This window comes from Anomaloglossus baeobatrachus, chromosome 12, assembly GCF_048569485.1.
Source record: "Anomaloglossus baeobatrachus isolate aAnoBae1 chromosome 12, aAnoBae1.hap1, whole genome shotgun sequence".
Taxonomy (NCBI): domain Eukaryota; kingdom Metazoa; phylum Chordata; class Amphibia; order Anura; family Aromobatidae; genus Anomaloglossus; species Anomaloglossus baeobatrachus.
This window is the reverse complement of record NC_134364.1, coordinates 24,973,262-24,989,731: the sequence shown is the minus strand read 5'-3', so window position 1 is coordinate 24,989,731 and position 16,470 is coordinate 24,973,262. Positions and strand designations below refer to the sequence as shown.

Genomic DNA, 16,470 nt, shown 5'->3' with positions numbered 1-16,470 from the left:
GAATATAACTACTATAATACTGCCCCTATGTACAAGAATATAACTACTATAATACTGCCCCTATGTACAAGAATATAACTACTATAATACTGCTCCCTATGTACAAGAATATAACTTCTACAATACTGCCCCTATGTACAAGAATATAACTAATATAATACTGCCCCTATGTACAAGAATATAACTACTATAATACTGCCCCTATGTACAAGAATATAACTACTATAATACTGCCTCTATGTACAAGAATATAACTTCTATAATACTGCCCCTATGTACAAGAATATCACTGCTATAATACTGCCCCCTATGTACAAGAATATAACTACTATAATACTGCCCCTATGTACAAGAATATAACTACTATAATACTGCCTCTATGTACAAGAATATAACTTCTATAATACTGCCTCTATGTACAAGAATATAACTTCTATAATACTGCCCCTATGTACAAGAATATAACTACTATTATTCCTTAATAGAGGTGATTGTGGGGTCTTTGAGCTTAGGCTCGCAGATTCTGTATCAGATTATGGGTCTTCTCTACACCGTGTCTGACGTTGCAGTGCAGACTCACTTAATGCACAACTGCAATTCCATGTACAGCCTATAGGGAAAAGTGGAGCTGTTTGTCTTTGAAGCGCACACATGTATACTGAAGGTGTATGGCGGAGCAGCACTCAGCACAGCTGTGGACATCTGTAGTCACCTTGATCACTGCCATACACAAGCCCTGTGTGTCCCTGCGGCCTGTGCCGATGCCAATGAGGCGTCAGCTGCCAGAACATGAAGCCGATGAGCATCCGGGGCTTGTGCCCCTGCGTCGGAGCCTTCCCCTGATCAGCGCGTGGGGATCAGCTCATCTCTCTGAATCTGCACAGCACAATGCGCCAATCCTGACCCCGGAGACTGGGATTGCTTCATTTATAAACATGATCGGGCGTTCAGCCGTCTGTCTGCATCTAAATCACTTCTGCCCCGTTTCCCCCACAAAGTGCAGGATGATCCGCCATGGCCCCGACCCGCTGCACACTACTGCAATAATGGCTGCTGCTAAATGGCTCGGCCCTCGGGCCGGCACAGTGACCTGATTCACAGCGCTGAGCAATTAGTGACAATGGAAGAGTAGTGAGTGCAGCTCCGGAGTGTAGTAATGTATGTACACAGTGACTGCACCAGCAGAATATTGAGTGCAGCTCTGGGGTATAATACAGGATAAGTAATGAAATGTATGTACACAGTTACTGCACCACCAGAATAGTGAGTGCAGCTCTGGAGTATAATACAGGATGTAACTCAGGATCAGTACAGGATCAGTAATATCTGTACACTGTGACTGCACCAGCAGAATAGTGAGTGCAGCTCTGGAGTATAACACAGGATGTAACTCAGGATCAGTACAGGATCTGTAATATCTGTACACTGTGACTGCACCAGCAGAATAGTGAGTGCAGCTCTGGAGTATAATACAGGAGGTAACTCAGGATCAGTACAGGATCAGTAATGTAATGTGTGTACACAGTGATTGCACCAGCAGAATAGTGAGTGCAGCTCTGGAATATAATACAGGAGGTAACTCAGGATCAGTAATGTAATGTATGTACCCAGTGACTGCACCAGCAGAATAGTGAGTACAGCTCTAGACTATAATACAGGATAAGTAATATAATGTATGTACACAGTGACTGCACCAGCAGAATAGTGAGTACAGCTCTGGACTATAATACAGGATCAGCAATGTAATGTATGTACACAGTGACTGCACCAGCAGAATAGTGAGTACAGCTCTGGACTATAATACAGGATCAGTAATGTAATGTATGTACACAGTGACTGCACCAGCAGAATAATGAGTGCAGCTCTGGAGTATAATACAGGATGTAACTCAGGATCAGTACAGGATCTGTAATATCTGTACACAGTGACTGCACCAGCAGAAGAGTGATTGCAGCTCTGGAGTATAATACAGGAGGTAACTCAGGATCAGTAATGTAATGTATGTACACAGTGACTCCACCAGCAGAATAGTGAGTACAGCTCTGGACTATAATACAGGATCAGTAATGTAATGTATGTACACAGTGACTGCACCAGCAGAATAATGAGTGCAGCTCTGGAGTATAATACAGGATGTAACTCAGGATCAGTACAGGATCTGTAATATCTGTACACAGTGACTGCACCAGCAGAAGAGTGATTGCAGCTCTGGAGTATAATACAGGAGGTAACTCAGGATCAGTAATGTAATGTATGCACACAGTGACTTCACCAGCAGAATAGTGAGTGCAGCTCTGGAGTAAAAGAGTAATAATGTAATACATTTACTAAAATACACTAAGCAAATAGTCAGATACAAAACTGACACAATCTGAGATGATATATTACAAGTCAGTTTTGTGCCTGAGGGGAATGTCCCTCACCGGCCGCCATCACCAGTGATTATTTGGATGGAGCCGGGTGCAGAGTTCGGGTCTCTGTGTCTGGCTTTGGATCAGCCACAACCTGAGTGATCTGGTAATTAGTCACATAAATACGGCACATGGGACAGAACCGATCCGGCCATAGTAGCGCCCGCTGATACCGATGGACGTGCACCTGGTGGAGGCCCCTTCTCTATAGCGCCCAGTGTAACATTACCCTCTAGCACTGAACTGACACAGCTCAGCTACATCCCTCCGCACTGAGAAGAGTTTGCAGCGTTCCCCATGTGGCCATAGAACGTACACCTGTTACTATAAGGTATTTTTTGCTATATAACCCCCCAAATCCTCCCATTTGTGCAGTATCCAAACCCACTGATGTAGCAGAGTTGAATGTGTTATTTCGCTAAGGCTTGTACTATTACTGCAACAGAAGCCAAGAATGACATAACAAACTCAGCTCTGCTACATGTGAAGGAGAGCGACAAGGCGATCAAAGCAATAACTGACGATGAGCCCGAGAACCGAGGAATATATCCCCCTGCGGCTGCGGAGAAGGGTGGTCCGAGAGGTGAATCATGTGTATATATTGCGGATATGTATATATATATACGGTATATATGCGGCTACACTACGGGGTCTGTGCAGAGACCATGTGAACACTACACATACACTTATCTCTCTGCTGTGCCCCCCCCTCCGGCAGTGACTGATGGTGCGGGGGGGGGGGCTCCGAACACTGGATGAGCCCGCCACAGGGACAATGACGAGCCAAGAGGAGCACACCGAATTATCCCTGTCACTCATCCAAGTCCCCGAACACAGGAGACGGCCAGATGTCACATCCCATCCAGCCGAGCGAGAGGAGAAGTGGGGTCATCACAGGGCCTGTCCCCGCATACCCCCCATACAGGAGGGCCAACGGGCGGGGAGAGAGTGGGCAGGGATGGATGGAGAGATGGATAGAGAGAGGTCCAAGATGGATGGAGAGAGAGAAGTAAGGGAGATAGATAGAGGGATAGATAGATAGATAGATAGAGGGATAGATAGATAGATAGAGGGATAGATAGATAGATAGAGGGATAGATAGATAGATAGATAGAGGGATAGATAGAGGGATAGATAGATAGATTGAGGGATAGATAGAGGGATAGATAGATAGATAGATAGAGGGATAGATAGATAGAGGGATAGATAGATAGATAGAGGGATAGATAGAGGGATAGATAGATAGATAGATAGATAGAGGGATAGATAGATAGAGGGATAGATAGATAGATAGATAGATAGATAGATAGATAGATAGATAGATAGATAGATAGATAGAGGGATAGATAGATAGATAGATAGATAGATAGATAGATAGATAGATAGATAGATAGATAGATAGATAGAGGGATAGATAGATAGATAGATAGATAGATAGATAGATAGATAGATAGATAGATAGATAGATAGATAGAGGGATAGATAGATAGATAGATAGATAGAGGGATAGATAGATAGAGGGATAGATAGATAGATGGATGGATGGATGGATGGATGGATAGATAGATAGATAGAGGGATAGATAGAGGGATAGATAGAGGGATAGATAGATAGATAGAGGGATAGATAGATAGATAGAGGGATAGATAGAGGGATAGATAGATAGAGGGATAGATAGATAGAGGGATAGATAGATAGATAGAGGGAGAGATAGATAGATAGATAGATAGATAGAGGGATAGATAGATAGAGGGATAGATAGATAGAGGGATAGATAGATAGATAGATAGATAGATAGAGGGATAGATAGAGGGATAGATAGATAGAGGGATAGATAGATAGATAGATAGATAGAGGGAGAGATAGATAGATAGATAGATAGAGGGATAGATAGATAGATAGAGGGATAGATAGATAGATAGATAGATAGATAGATAAATAGAGGGATAGATAGAGGGATAGATAGATAGATAGAGGGATAGATAGATAGAGGGATAGATAGAGGGATAGATAGATAGAGGGATAGATAGATAGAGGGATAGATAGATAGAGGGATAGATAGATAGATAGAGGGATAGATAGATAGATAGATAGAGGGATAGATAGATAGATAGAGGGATAGATAGATAGATAGATAGATAAATAGAGGGATAGATAGAGGGATAGATAGATAGATAGAGGGATAGATAGATAGATAGATAGAGGGATAGATAGATAGAGAGATGGATAGATAGAGGGATGGATAGATAGAGGGATATGAGATGGATAGATATATAGATAGAGGGATGGATAGATAGAGGGATGGATAGATAGAGGGATGGATAGATAGATAGATAGATAGATAGATAGATAGAGGGATAGATAGATAGATAGATAGATAGATGGATAGATAGAGGGATATGAGATGGATAGAGGGATAGACTTGATATATATGATTTATAAAGGCTCTTGTTATGATGGCCCCTGTAGATGGCATATTTTGGGCTGTCTTACTGACCCTCTCCAGAAGGCAGTCACTCACCCCTGGGTTCCTCTCTCTGCAGGATGAATTATTCATGGCGCACACCTCTATCACCCCATCAATCGGAGAGTGCAGGACGCTCGCTGACTGGTGGTAGGATGCCGCTCGCTGACTGGTGGTAGGATGCCGCTCGCTGACTGGTGGTAGGATGCCGCTCGCTGACTGGTGGTAGGATGCCGCTCACTGACTGGTGGTAGGACGCCGCTCGCTGAGTGCTGGTAGGACACCGCTCGCTGAGTGCTGGTAGGATGCCGCTCGCTGAGTGCTGGTAGGATGCCGCTCGCTGAGTGCTGGTGGTAGGATGCTCGCTGACTGGTGGTAGGACGCCGCTCGCTGAGTGCTAGGACGCCGCTCGCTGAGTGCTAGGACGCCGCTCGCTGAGTGCTGGTAGGACGTCGCTCGCTGAGTGCTGGTAGGACACCGCTCGCTGAGTGCTGGTAGGACGCCGCTCGCTGAGTGCTGGTAGGACGCCGCTCGCTGAGTGCTGGTAGGACGCCGCTCGCTGAGTGCTGGTAGGACGCCGCTCGCTGAGTGCTGGTAGGACGCCGCTCGCTGAGTGCTGGTAGGACGTCGCTCGCTGAGTGCTGGTAGGACGCTCGCTGAGTGCTGGTAGGACGCCGCTCGCTGAGTGCTGGTAGGACGCCGCTCGCTGCTTTCCTCCTTTACATTCCCTGGTGCTTGGATGAGGCAATTGCTCACAGTGCACTTCCCTAATTGAATCTTGACAATGGCTTGTGGTCATACGTAGGACGGTCTGATACGTGGCTCATTATAACAGGCAGCCCACCCCCTTTTGTGCGGCTGTTACCCCCCACCCTATGCCACATTCCTCCAGGCCCCCTCCCCCAGCCTTCCCACAGATGAGTGGAGCTGTACCAGCACATGGGCCGGCGATGGCACTGGATACTCTGATGCCATTTCACACCCCGCATCTTACACATCGCTGGCACTGCTCTTATGTGGCACAGGTGCCCCCTACGTTACACCCTGAACTGACACCCTCTCAGCGCCTGCTCCAAGACGACCCCTGGACTATAAAATGCTGTGTCACTGGTGTGACCCCAATGTCCCCTCTATACTGTGAGGCCCATACAATGCCACATAGGATCTTAGGAACCCCCGTGGAGGAATATGGTATAGCTGCTGTCCATAGCATGCCAGCAGCCGCATACAAGCTCTTGGTTACTCGCAGTCCTTATCACCCTCAGCTGCTGCATCCAAAGAAGACCATAATACGGTACCCACAAGAAGGACCAGGCATGGAAGCAGTCCCCCATAATCTCTAAGATACCTCCTGAAAGGACCAGGGCATGGCACCAATGCCCATGATCTCTTTAGTAGTCTCAGAAGGACCAGGACATGGCAGCAGTCCTCCATCAGCTCTTGGGTACCCTTATGAAGGACCAGGCATGGCAGCAGTGCCCCTAATCTCTTTGGAAGCCTCATGAAGGGCCAAGACATGGCAGCAGTGCCCATGATCTCTTAGGTACCCTAATGCAGGACGGGTAACGGCAGCAGTCTCCCATCAGTTTTTGGGTACCCCCATGAAGGACCAGGGCCGGCAGAAGTCCCCCATCAACTCTTGGGTACCCCTCCTTGTCCTTGCCACAGCCCCAGTTCCCTATCAGCTCTTGGGTACCTCCATGAACGACCAGGCCTGGCAGACGTGCCCCCATGATCTCTTACGTACCCTTTACGAAGGAGCATGTCATGGCAGCAGTTCCCCATCAGCTCTTGGATACCCCCATGACGGACCAGGCAAAGCATCAGTACCACATGATCTCTGGGGTACCCACATGAAGAACAGGACAGACAGCAGTCCCCCATTATCTCTTGAGTACCCTCGACCTTGGCACAGCCCCAATCCAATATCAACTCTTGGGTACCCTTCTCCTTGGTACAGTCTCAGTCCCTTTTCAGATCTTGGGTACCCTCATCCTTGGCACAGCCCTAGCTCCCCTCAGTTGCTCGGTACCCTCCTTAGCACAGCCTCTCAGCTCCTGGTACCCTCCTTGGCATAGCCGCCCTCAGCTCTTGGGTGCCCTGCTTGGCACAGCCCCCTCAGCTCCTGAGTACCCTCCTTGGCACAGCCCCCTAAGCTAGTGAGTACCCTCCTTGGCACAGCCCCCTCAGCTCCTGAGTACCCTCCTTGGCACAGCCTTCTCACCTCTTGGGTACCTTCCTTGCCACAGCCCCGGCCTCACCTCTTGAGTACCCTCTTTCGCACAGCCCCCTCACCTCTTGGGTACCCTCTTTCGCACTGCCCCCTCACCTCTTGGGTACCTTCCTTGCCACAGCCCCCCTCACCTCTTGAGTACCCTCTTTCGCACTGCCCCCTCACCTCTTGAGTACCCTCTTTCGCACTGCCCCCTCACCTCTTGAGTACCCTCTTTCGCACTGCCCCCTCACCTCTTGGGTACCCTCTTTCACCCTCTTTCGCACAGCCCCCTCACCTCTTGGGTACCCTCTTTCGCACTGCCCCCTCACCTCTTGGGTACCCTCCTTGGCACAGCCCCCTCACCTCTTGGGTACCTTCCTTGCCACAGCCCCGGCCTCACCTCTTGAGTACCCTCTTTCGCACTGCCCCCTCACCTCTTGGGTACCCTCCTTGCCACAGCCCCCTCACCTCTTGGGTACCCTCTTTCGCACTGCCCCCTCACCTCTTGCGTACCCCCTTTTGCACAGCCCCCTCACCTCTTGGGTACCCTCCTTGGCACAGCCCCCTCACCTCTTGGGTACCCTCTTTTGCACTGCCCCCTCACCTCTTGGGTACCCTCTTTCGCACAGCCCCCTCACCTCTTGAGTACCCTCTTTCGCACTGCCCCCTCACCTCTTGGGTACCCTTTTTCGCACTGCCTCCTCACCTCTTGGGTACCCTCTTTCGCACTGCCCCCTCACCTCTTGGGTACCCTCCCTGGCACAGCCCCCTCACCTCTTGAGTACCCTCTTTCGCACTGCCCCCTCACCTCTTGAGTACCCTCACCTCTTGGGTACCCTCCCTGGCACAGCCCCCCCTCACCTCTTGAGTACCCTCTTTCGCACAGCCCCCTCACCTCTTGGGTACCCTCTTTCGCACTGCCCCCTCACCTCTTGAGTATCCTCTTTTTCACTGCCCCCTCACCTCTTGGGTACCCTCTTTCGCACTGCCCCCTCACCTCTTGGGTACCTTCCTTGCCACAGCCCCCCTCACCTCTTGGGTACCCTCTTTCGCACTGCCCCCTCACCTCTTGGGTACCCTCTTTCGCACTGCCCCCTCACCTCTTTGGCACCCTCCCTGGCACAGCCCCCTCACCTCTTGGGTACCCTCTTTCGCACTGCCCCCTCACCTCTTGGGCACCCTCCCTGGCACAGCCCCCTCACCTCTTGGGTACCCTCTTTCGCACTGCCCCCTCACCTCTTGGGTACCCTCCCTGGCACAGCCCCCTCACCTCTTGAGTACCCTCTTTCGCACTGCCCCCTCACCTCTTGAGTACCCTCACCTCTTGGGCACCCTCCCTGGCACAGCCCCTCACCTCTTGGGTACCCTCTTTCGCACTGCCCCCTCACCTCTTGAGTACCCTCTTTCGCACTGCCCCCTCACCTCTTGGGCACCCTCCCTGGCACAGCCCCCTCACCTCTTGGGTACCCTCTTTTGCACTGCCCCCTCACCTCTTGAGTATCCTCTTTTGCACTGCCCCCTCACCTCTTGGGTACCCTCTTTCGCACTGCCCCATGACCTCTTGAGTACCCTCACCTCTTGGGTACCCTCCCTGGCACAGCCCCCCTCACCTCTTGGGTACTCTCTTTCGCACTGCCCCCTCACCTCTTGAGTACCCTCACCTCTTGGGTACCCTCCCTGGCACAGCCCCCCTCACCTCTTGAGTATCCTCTTTTGCACTGCCCCCTCACCTCTTGGGTACCCTCTTTCGCACTGCCCCATCACCTCTTGAGTACCCTCACCTCTTGGGTACCCTCCCTGGCACAGCCCCCCTCACCTCTTGGGTACCCTCTTTCGCACTGCCCCATCACCTCTTGAGTACCCTCACCTCTTGGGTACCCTCCCTGGCACAGCCCCCCTCACCTCTTGGGTACCCTCTTTCGCACTGCCCCCTCACCTCTTGGGCACCCTCCCTGGCATAGCCCCCTCACCTCTTGGGTACCCTCTTTCGCACTGCCCCCTCACCTCTTGAGTATCCTCTTTTGCACTGCCCCCTCACCTCTTGGGTACCCTCTTTCGCACAGCCCCCTCACCTCTTGGGTACCCTCTTTCGCACTGCCCCCTCACCTCTTGGGTACCCTCTTTCGCACTGCCCCCTCACCTCTTGGGTACCCTCCCTGGCACTGCCCCCTCACCTCTTGGGTACCCTCTTTCGCACTGCCCCCTCACGTCTTGCGTACCCTCTTTCGCACTGCCCCCTCAGCTGTTGGGTACCCTCTTTCGCACTGCCTCCTCACCTCTTGGGTACCTTCCTTGCCACAGCCCCGGCCTCACCTCTTGGGTACCCTCTTTCGCACTGCCCCCTCACCTCTTGGGTACCCTCCCTGGCACTGCCCCCTCACCTCTTTGGCACCCTCCCTGGCACAGCCCCCTCACCTCTTGGGTACCCTCTTTCGCACTGCCCCCTCACCTCTTGGGCACCCTCCCTGGCACAGCCCCCTCACCTCTTGGGTACTCTCTTTCGCACTGCCCCCTCACCTCTTGGGTACCCTCCCTGGCACAGCCCCCTAACCTCTTGAGTACCCTCTTTCGCACTGCCCCCTCACCTCTTGAGTACCCTCACCTCTTGGGTACCCTCCCTGGCACAGCCCCCCCTCACCTCTTGGGTACCCACTTTCGCACTGCCCCCTCACCTCTTGGGCACCCTCTTTCGCACTGCCCCCTCACCTCTTGGGTTCCCTCTTTCGCACTGCCCCCTCACCTCTTGGGCACTCTTTCGCACTGCCCCCTCACCTCTTGGGTACCCTCTTTCGCACTGCCCCCTCACCTCTTGCGTACCCTCTTTCGCACTGCCCCCTCACCTCTTGGGCACCCTCTTTCGCACTGCCCCCTCACCTCTTGGGTTCCCTCTTTCGCACTGCCCCCTCACCTCTTGGGTACCCTCTTTCGCACTGCCCCCTCACCTCTTGGGTACCCTCTTTCGCACTGCCCCCTCACCTCTTTGGCACCCTCCCTGGCACAGCCCCCTCACCTCTTGGGTACCCTCTTTCGCACTGCCCCCTCACCTCTTGGGCACCCTCCCTGGCACAGCCCCCTCACCTCTTGGGTACCCTCTTTCGCACTGCCCCCTCACCTCTTGGGTACCCTCCCTGGCACAGCCCCCTCACCTCTTGAGTACCCTCTTTCGCACTGCCCCCTCACCTCTTGAGTACCCTCACCTCTTGGGCACCCTCCCTGGCACAGCCCCCTCACCTCTTGGGTACCCTCTTTCGCACTGCCCCCTCACCTCTTGAGTACCCTCTTTCGCACTGCCCCCTCACCTCTTGGGCACCCTCCCTGGCACAGCCCCCTCACCTCTTGGGTACCCTCTTTTGCACTGCCCCCTCACCTCTTGAGTATCCTCTTTTGCACTGCCCCCTCACCTCTTGGGTACCCTCTTTCGCACTGCCCCATGACCTCTTGAGTACCCTCACCTCTTGGGTACCCTCCCTGGCACAGCCCCCCTCACCTCTTGGGTACTCTCTTTCGCACTGCCCCCTCACCTCTTGAGTACCCTCACCTCTTGGGTACCCTCCCTGGCACAGCCCCCCTCACCTCTTGAGTATCCTCTTTTGCACTGCCCCCTCACCTCTTGGGTACCCTCTTTCGCACTGCCCCATCACCTCTTGAGTACCCTCACCTCTTGGGTACCCTCCCTGGCACAGCCCCCCTCACCTCTTGGGTACCCTCTTTCGCACTGCCCCATCACCTCTTGAGTACCCTCACCTCTTGGGTACCCTCCCTGGCACAGCCCCCCTCACCTCTTGGGTACCCTCTTTCGCACTGCCCCCTCACCTCTTGGGCACCCTCCCTGGCATAGCCCCCTCACCTCTTGGGTACCCTCTTTCGCACTGCCCCCTCACCTCTTGAGTATCCTCTTTTGCACTGCCCCCTCACCTCTTGGGTACCCTCTTTCGCACAGCCCCCTCACCTCTTGGGTACCCTCTTTCGCACTGCCCCCTCACCTCTTGGGTACCCTCTTTCGCACTGCCCCCTCACCTCTTGGGTACCCTCCCTGGCACTGCCCCCTCACCTCTTGGGTACCCTCTTTCGCACTGCCCCCTCACGTCTTGCGTACCCTCTTTCGCACTGCCCCCTCAGCTGTTGGGTACCCTCTTTCGCACTGCCTCCTCACCTCTTGGGTACCTTCCTTGCCACAGCCCCGGCCTCACCTCTTGGGTACCCTCTTTCGCACTGCCCCCTCACCTCTTGGGTACCCTCCCTGGCACTGCCCCCTCACCTCTTTGGCACCCTCCCTGGCACAGCCCCCTCACCTCTTGGGTACCCTCTTTCGCACTGCCCCCTCACCTCTTGGGCACCCTCCCTGGCACAGCCTCCTCACCTCTTGGGTACTCTCTTTCGCACTGCCCCCTCACCTCTTGGGTACCCTCCCTGGCACAGCCCCCTAACCTCTTGAGTACCCTCTTTCGCACTGCCCCCTCACCTCTTGAGTACCCTCACCTCTTGGGTACCCTCCCTGGCACAGCCCCCCCTCACCTCTTGGGTACCCACTTTCGCACTGCCCCCTCACCTCTTGGGCACCCTCTTTCGCACTGCCCCCTCACCTCTTGGGTTCCCTCTTTCGCACTGCCCCCTCACCTCTTGGGCACTCTCTTTCGCACTGCCCCCTCACCTCTTGGGTACCCTCTTTCGCACTGCCCCCTCACCTCTTGCGTACCCTCTTTCGCACTGCCCCCTCACCTCTTGGGCACCCTCTTTCGCACTGCCCCCTCACCTCTTGGGTTCCCTCTTTCGCACTGCCCCCTCACCTCTTGGGTACCCTCTTTCGCACTGCCCCCTCACCTCTTGGGTACCCTCTTTCGCACTGCCCCCTCACCTCTTGCGTACCCTCTTTCGCACTGCCCCCTCACCTCTTGGGCACCCTCTTTCGCACTGCCCCCTCACCTCTTGGGTTCCCTCTTTCGCACTGCCCCCTCACCTCTTGGGTACCCTCTTTCGCACTGCCCCCTCACCTCTTGGGTACCCTCTTTCGCACTGCCCCCTCACCTCTTGGGCACCCTCCCTGGCACAGCCCCCTCACCTTGTGCAGCTTCCACATGGCCCCCAGCGCCTTCACCTCGTGGCTGCTGTGCTTGCCCTCCTCCAGGCACTGGTAGCACACCGGCATCTTGCACTGCACGCAGTACATGCTGTGGTTCTCCAGCTCGTGGTCGGTGCAGGTGGAGATCTTGCGGGGGCTCAGCCGGCGGCTCACCCTGCCCTGTGCCGGCGGCAGCAGGCGGTGCTTGGCCAGCGGTCCCCGCGGCGGGTGGCAGCGCAGGCGGCAGGGCTCGCAGTAGAAGACGTCGCACTGCTCGCACATCACCGTGGCCTCCTTCGGGCTCTTCTCGCACAGCTGGCACCGCAGCGCCGCCGCCTTGCTCTGCTGGTAGCGCTCGATCACCCCCTCCAGCACCCGGTTCTTGGCGAAGCCCCGCAGCCCCCGCTCGTCCAGCAGCAGGGAGCGGTGGCACTGCGGGCAGGTCAGGCACTGGTTGCGGGCGGGAGGCAGCAGCGCCCCGGAGGAGTGGTGGTGCGGCAGGTGCGGGGCCGGCATGCTCGGCGGGAACACGCGCACCCCGTTGGGGGACTTCTGGCAGGGGGTGGTGGGCGCGCTGGCGAAGCCCCCGTACGAGCCGTAGCCGCTGTCCGCCTCGCTGTACAGGCTCATCTTGTCCAGGTCCAGGTAGTCGTAGTCGGACAGCCCGGACGCGCGGCGGCTCTGCGGGGACTCGGCGTCCGGCGTCTGCACCAGGATGTTGCGGGCACAGGCCAGGCACAGGCTGTGGGAACAGGGCAGGATCAGGGGCTCCCGGTAGAAGGAGCCGCACACGGGACACTTCAATTCTTCCTCCATCTCTTCCATATGGATCCGGTCCGCCCTGTGCTGCAGCTGCAGCGACACTGCGGGGAGAAGCGCCCGGCCAGGGGAGGGCACCACCGAGCTGGCGCGCTATTGGCCGGCTGCCGTCCTGCGCTCTGCTTCCATTGGTTACTAAGGAAACAGGGCGGGGCTAAAGGATGCTCAGCAGCATCAGACGCCTCTTCAGGAACAGTAATTGGTTTATCTTCTGTCAATCAAATAAAGGGGAGGGGCGAAAAGATGCTCAGCGGCAGCATCAGCACCGCCCCTCCCCCTCAGCCCCGGCGGCAGCGGCCATCCTCCGGCCCGGGGGCAGCCACCCACCCCGGAACCTGCAGCCCGGGGCCAGGACCCAGCGGAGGAGGGTGCCCAGAGGAGAGACCGCAGAGCAGAAGGAGGAGCGCAGCTCTGGAGGATAATGCAGGAGACGTCATGTCATGTGTGAATACACAGTGACTGCACAGCAGAAGGGGGAGTGCGGCTCTGGAGGATAATGCAGGAGACGTCATGTATGTGTGAATACACAGTGACTGCACAGCAGAAGAGGGAGTGCGGCTCTGGAGGATAATGCAGGAGACGTCATGTCATGTGTGAATACACAGTGACTGCACAGCAGAAGGGGGAGTGCGGCTCTGGAGGATAATGCAGGAGACGTCATGTCATGTGTGAATACACAGTGACTGCACAGCAGAAGGGGGAGTGCGGCTCTGGAGGATAATGCAGGAGACGTCATGTATGTGTGAATACACAGTGACTGCACAGCAGAAGAGGGAGCGCAGCTCTGGAGAATAATACAGGATGTAACTCAGGATCAGTAATATAATGTATGTACACAGTGACTGCACCAGCAGAATAGTGAGTGCAGCTCTGGAGTATAATACAGGAGGTAACTCAGGATCAGTAATGTATGTACACAGTGACTGCACTAGCAGAATAGTGAGTGCAGCTCTGGAGTATAATACAGGGTGTAACTCAGGATCAGTAATGTAATGTATGTACACAGTGACTGCACTAGCAGAATAGTGAGTGCAGCTCTGGAGTATAATACAGGGTGTAACTCAGGATCAGTACAGGATCAGTAATGAAATGTATGTACACAGTGACTGCACCAGCAGAATAGTGAGTGCAGCTCTGGAGTATAATACAGGAGGTAATTGAGGATCAGTAATGTAATGTATATACACAGTGACTGCACCAGCAGAATAGTGAGTGCAGCTCTGGAGTATAATACAGGAGGTAACTCAGGATCAGTAATGAAATGTATGTACACAGTGATTGCACCAGCAGAATAGTGAGTGCTGCTCTGGAGTATAATACAGGATAGTTTTATGTAGATTATTTCTGAATGTGAAGCTGTAGATGGTGTCCGGCCCTCCTGTAATTAGCCCCCCGTAGATTGCAGTGACCACCTTTGGTGGGTTTCCCAGCGCTCACTACTGACACGCAGGATACAGACGTCTGATACAACCACTGGGAGAATTAACAACACACTATCAATTCTGGTGCGGTTTCTTGAGACATTTATGGCTTTTCTATAAAGGTCAAGTCTTTAATAGAGCGGTTATACCCACAATGGAGAGGAGAGCCCCGATGGTGAAAGGCCGCGGTAATTTCCAATCTTACAGGTATTAGGTCAGGTCATAGAAAACTGCTCATGAAAACAGGTGTAGCGTGAAATAAAGGACGAAGCCAAGTAAAGATTCTAACATGTGATGTATGAACATGTCCTGTCCGTCTGCGGGTCCTCGGCGTCTGCCCCATGGATGCCGTCCTGCATTGAGGCTGATGGTAGTAATCTCCTCTGTAGCCAATTAGATCAGTACGGCAGCAGGAGATGAGGATGTTGATGTTGCAGGGGGCAGTGACCGCACATATTTGCCATGTCCAGCATTGTCTCCACTACATATCCCTGGTGCACGACTGGAGGATTTTTGGAGGTGCAATGTGCCGTTTTCGAGCAGCGCAGTCTCATTTGGCGGGTTAGTTATAATGCGCGTGTTGTTAATTATTTTACAGCATTTAGTAATGTTGATTTGCTGATAAAATGAGAAAAGTTAATGATCCTTGTGAATTCTATCTCCTGCATCAATTCTATGGTCGTTAATGGTTATGGGCCGTCGTGAAAGAGTCGTAATGGAGGCGCCCGTAATCTCTCCGAGGAGCGATGACATTGTCCTGCAGCATCCAAAGGTTAATACTCATCAATGTGTATTACGATCATCTGCGGGTACTGCACAGACTGGCCTGTGCAGAGGATGTATTCACAATTGTAGCCCGGTGTAAGTCCCAAGAAAGAAAGTCCAAGGAGGTCAAACAGCAGAACCGATGCTTCTAGAGGTTAAAGTGCTAGGAAACAGCAGCATAGTACAGTCACAATGCTCACCCATATAATAATGTGTCCTGATGTGCTCACCCATATAATAATATGTCCTGACGCGCGTTTCGCCTGGGCTTCATCTCATCTTCATTTCTCAGTCCAAGCATCCAGTTTATATAATCATTGTGTAATATTAAATGATCCTCCTCTGTATTGATTACCGTGCAAAGTTTAGTTTCATCTGCAAATATTGAAATTCTGTTCTGTATGTCCACAAACTCATTAATAAATTTGTTTGAGAAAAGAGGGCCCAACGCTGACCTGTTTCATCTGCAAATATTGAAATTTTACTCTGTATGCCCACAAAGTCATTAATAAATATGTTATAGAGAAAATGGCCCAATGCTGACCCCTGTGGTACCCCACTATTATCTGTGACCCAGTCCAAGTGTGTTCCCTTAATAACCACCATTTGTTTCCAATCACTGACACATTTATTAACCCAGTAACACATACTATATTTCCCCTATTCCCATTATTCTCATTATATGTACCAACATTTTGTGGCACTGTATCAAACACCTTTGAAAAGTCCATATACTGTAGTCAACATCCACTGCATTTTCCTGGTCCAGTCAGGAATGTACCTCCTCATGGAAGCTGATCAGATTAGTGTGACAGGTCCGATCCTTCATAAACCCATGTTCTTGGGATTCTGCAAGATAGCATCTCTTAGGAAATCCTCAAGGATTTTACCCACAGTAAAGGCTAAACTGCACAATCCCTTTTTATTACAATGGTTTCCCCAATCATTAGTTTTTTCAAGGTTGATCCACTGCTCAGCCGCTCAGTAATCAGTGCTGATCTTCCATGGAATGAAGGAACAAGTGTTGAAATTCCCTGCAGCGCCACCACAGGCAAAAATGCAACATTACAATTTTTCAATTAATAGACTATGTAATACGCTGCTTTGTGTGGTCCTCTGAAGCAAAAGGTTCCTTGTAGCCGCTCTTAATGATAGCAGTTACCATTTTGGAGTCATCCTCCATTAATCTAGAAGCAAAATTGAGGTTTTTTTGCACCAGATAACCCTCTAAATCTTAGGTGGAAATACTTAAAGGAATAAGAAAAGGAGCTCAAAAGGTAACTTAAGGAAAACCTAACACTTCATTTTATTAATTG

General features: G+C 52.6%; 1 protein-coding gene across 11 annotated transcripts in view; it reads right to left on the bottom strand.

The window, feature by feature from the left end:
- TRIM9 (tripartite motif containing 9) overlaps positions 1-12,998 on the bottom strand; it is a 106,987-nt gene extending 93,989 nt beyond the window's left edge. For all 11 annotated transcript variants that reach the window (XM_075330838.1, XM_075330839.1, XM_075330843.1 and 8 more), the window contains exon 1: positions 12,150-12,998. In XM_075330838.1, coding sequence (XP_075186953.1) covers positions 12,150-12,974 — 825 coding nt within the window. In that variant the 5' untranslated portion in view covers positions 12,975-12,998. The remainder of the gene's footprint in view (positions 1-12,149) is intronic.
- Between the last annotated feature and the right edge of the window lie 3,472 nt (positions 12,999-16,470).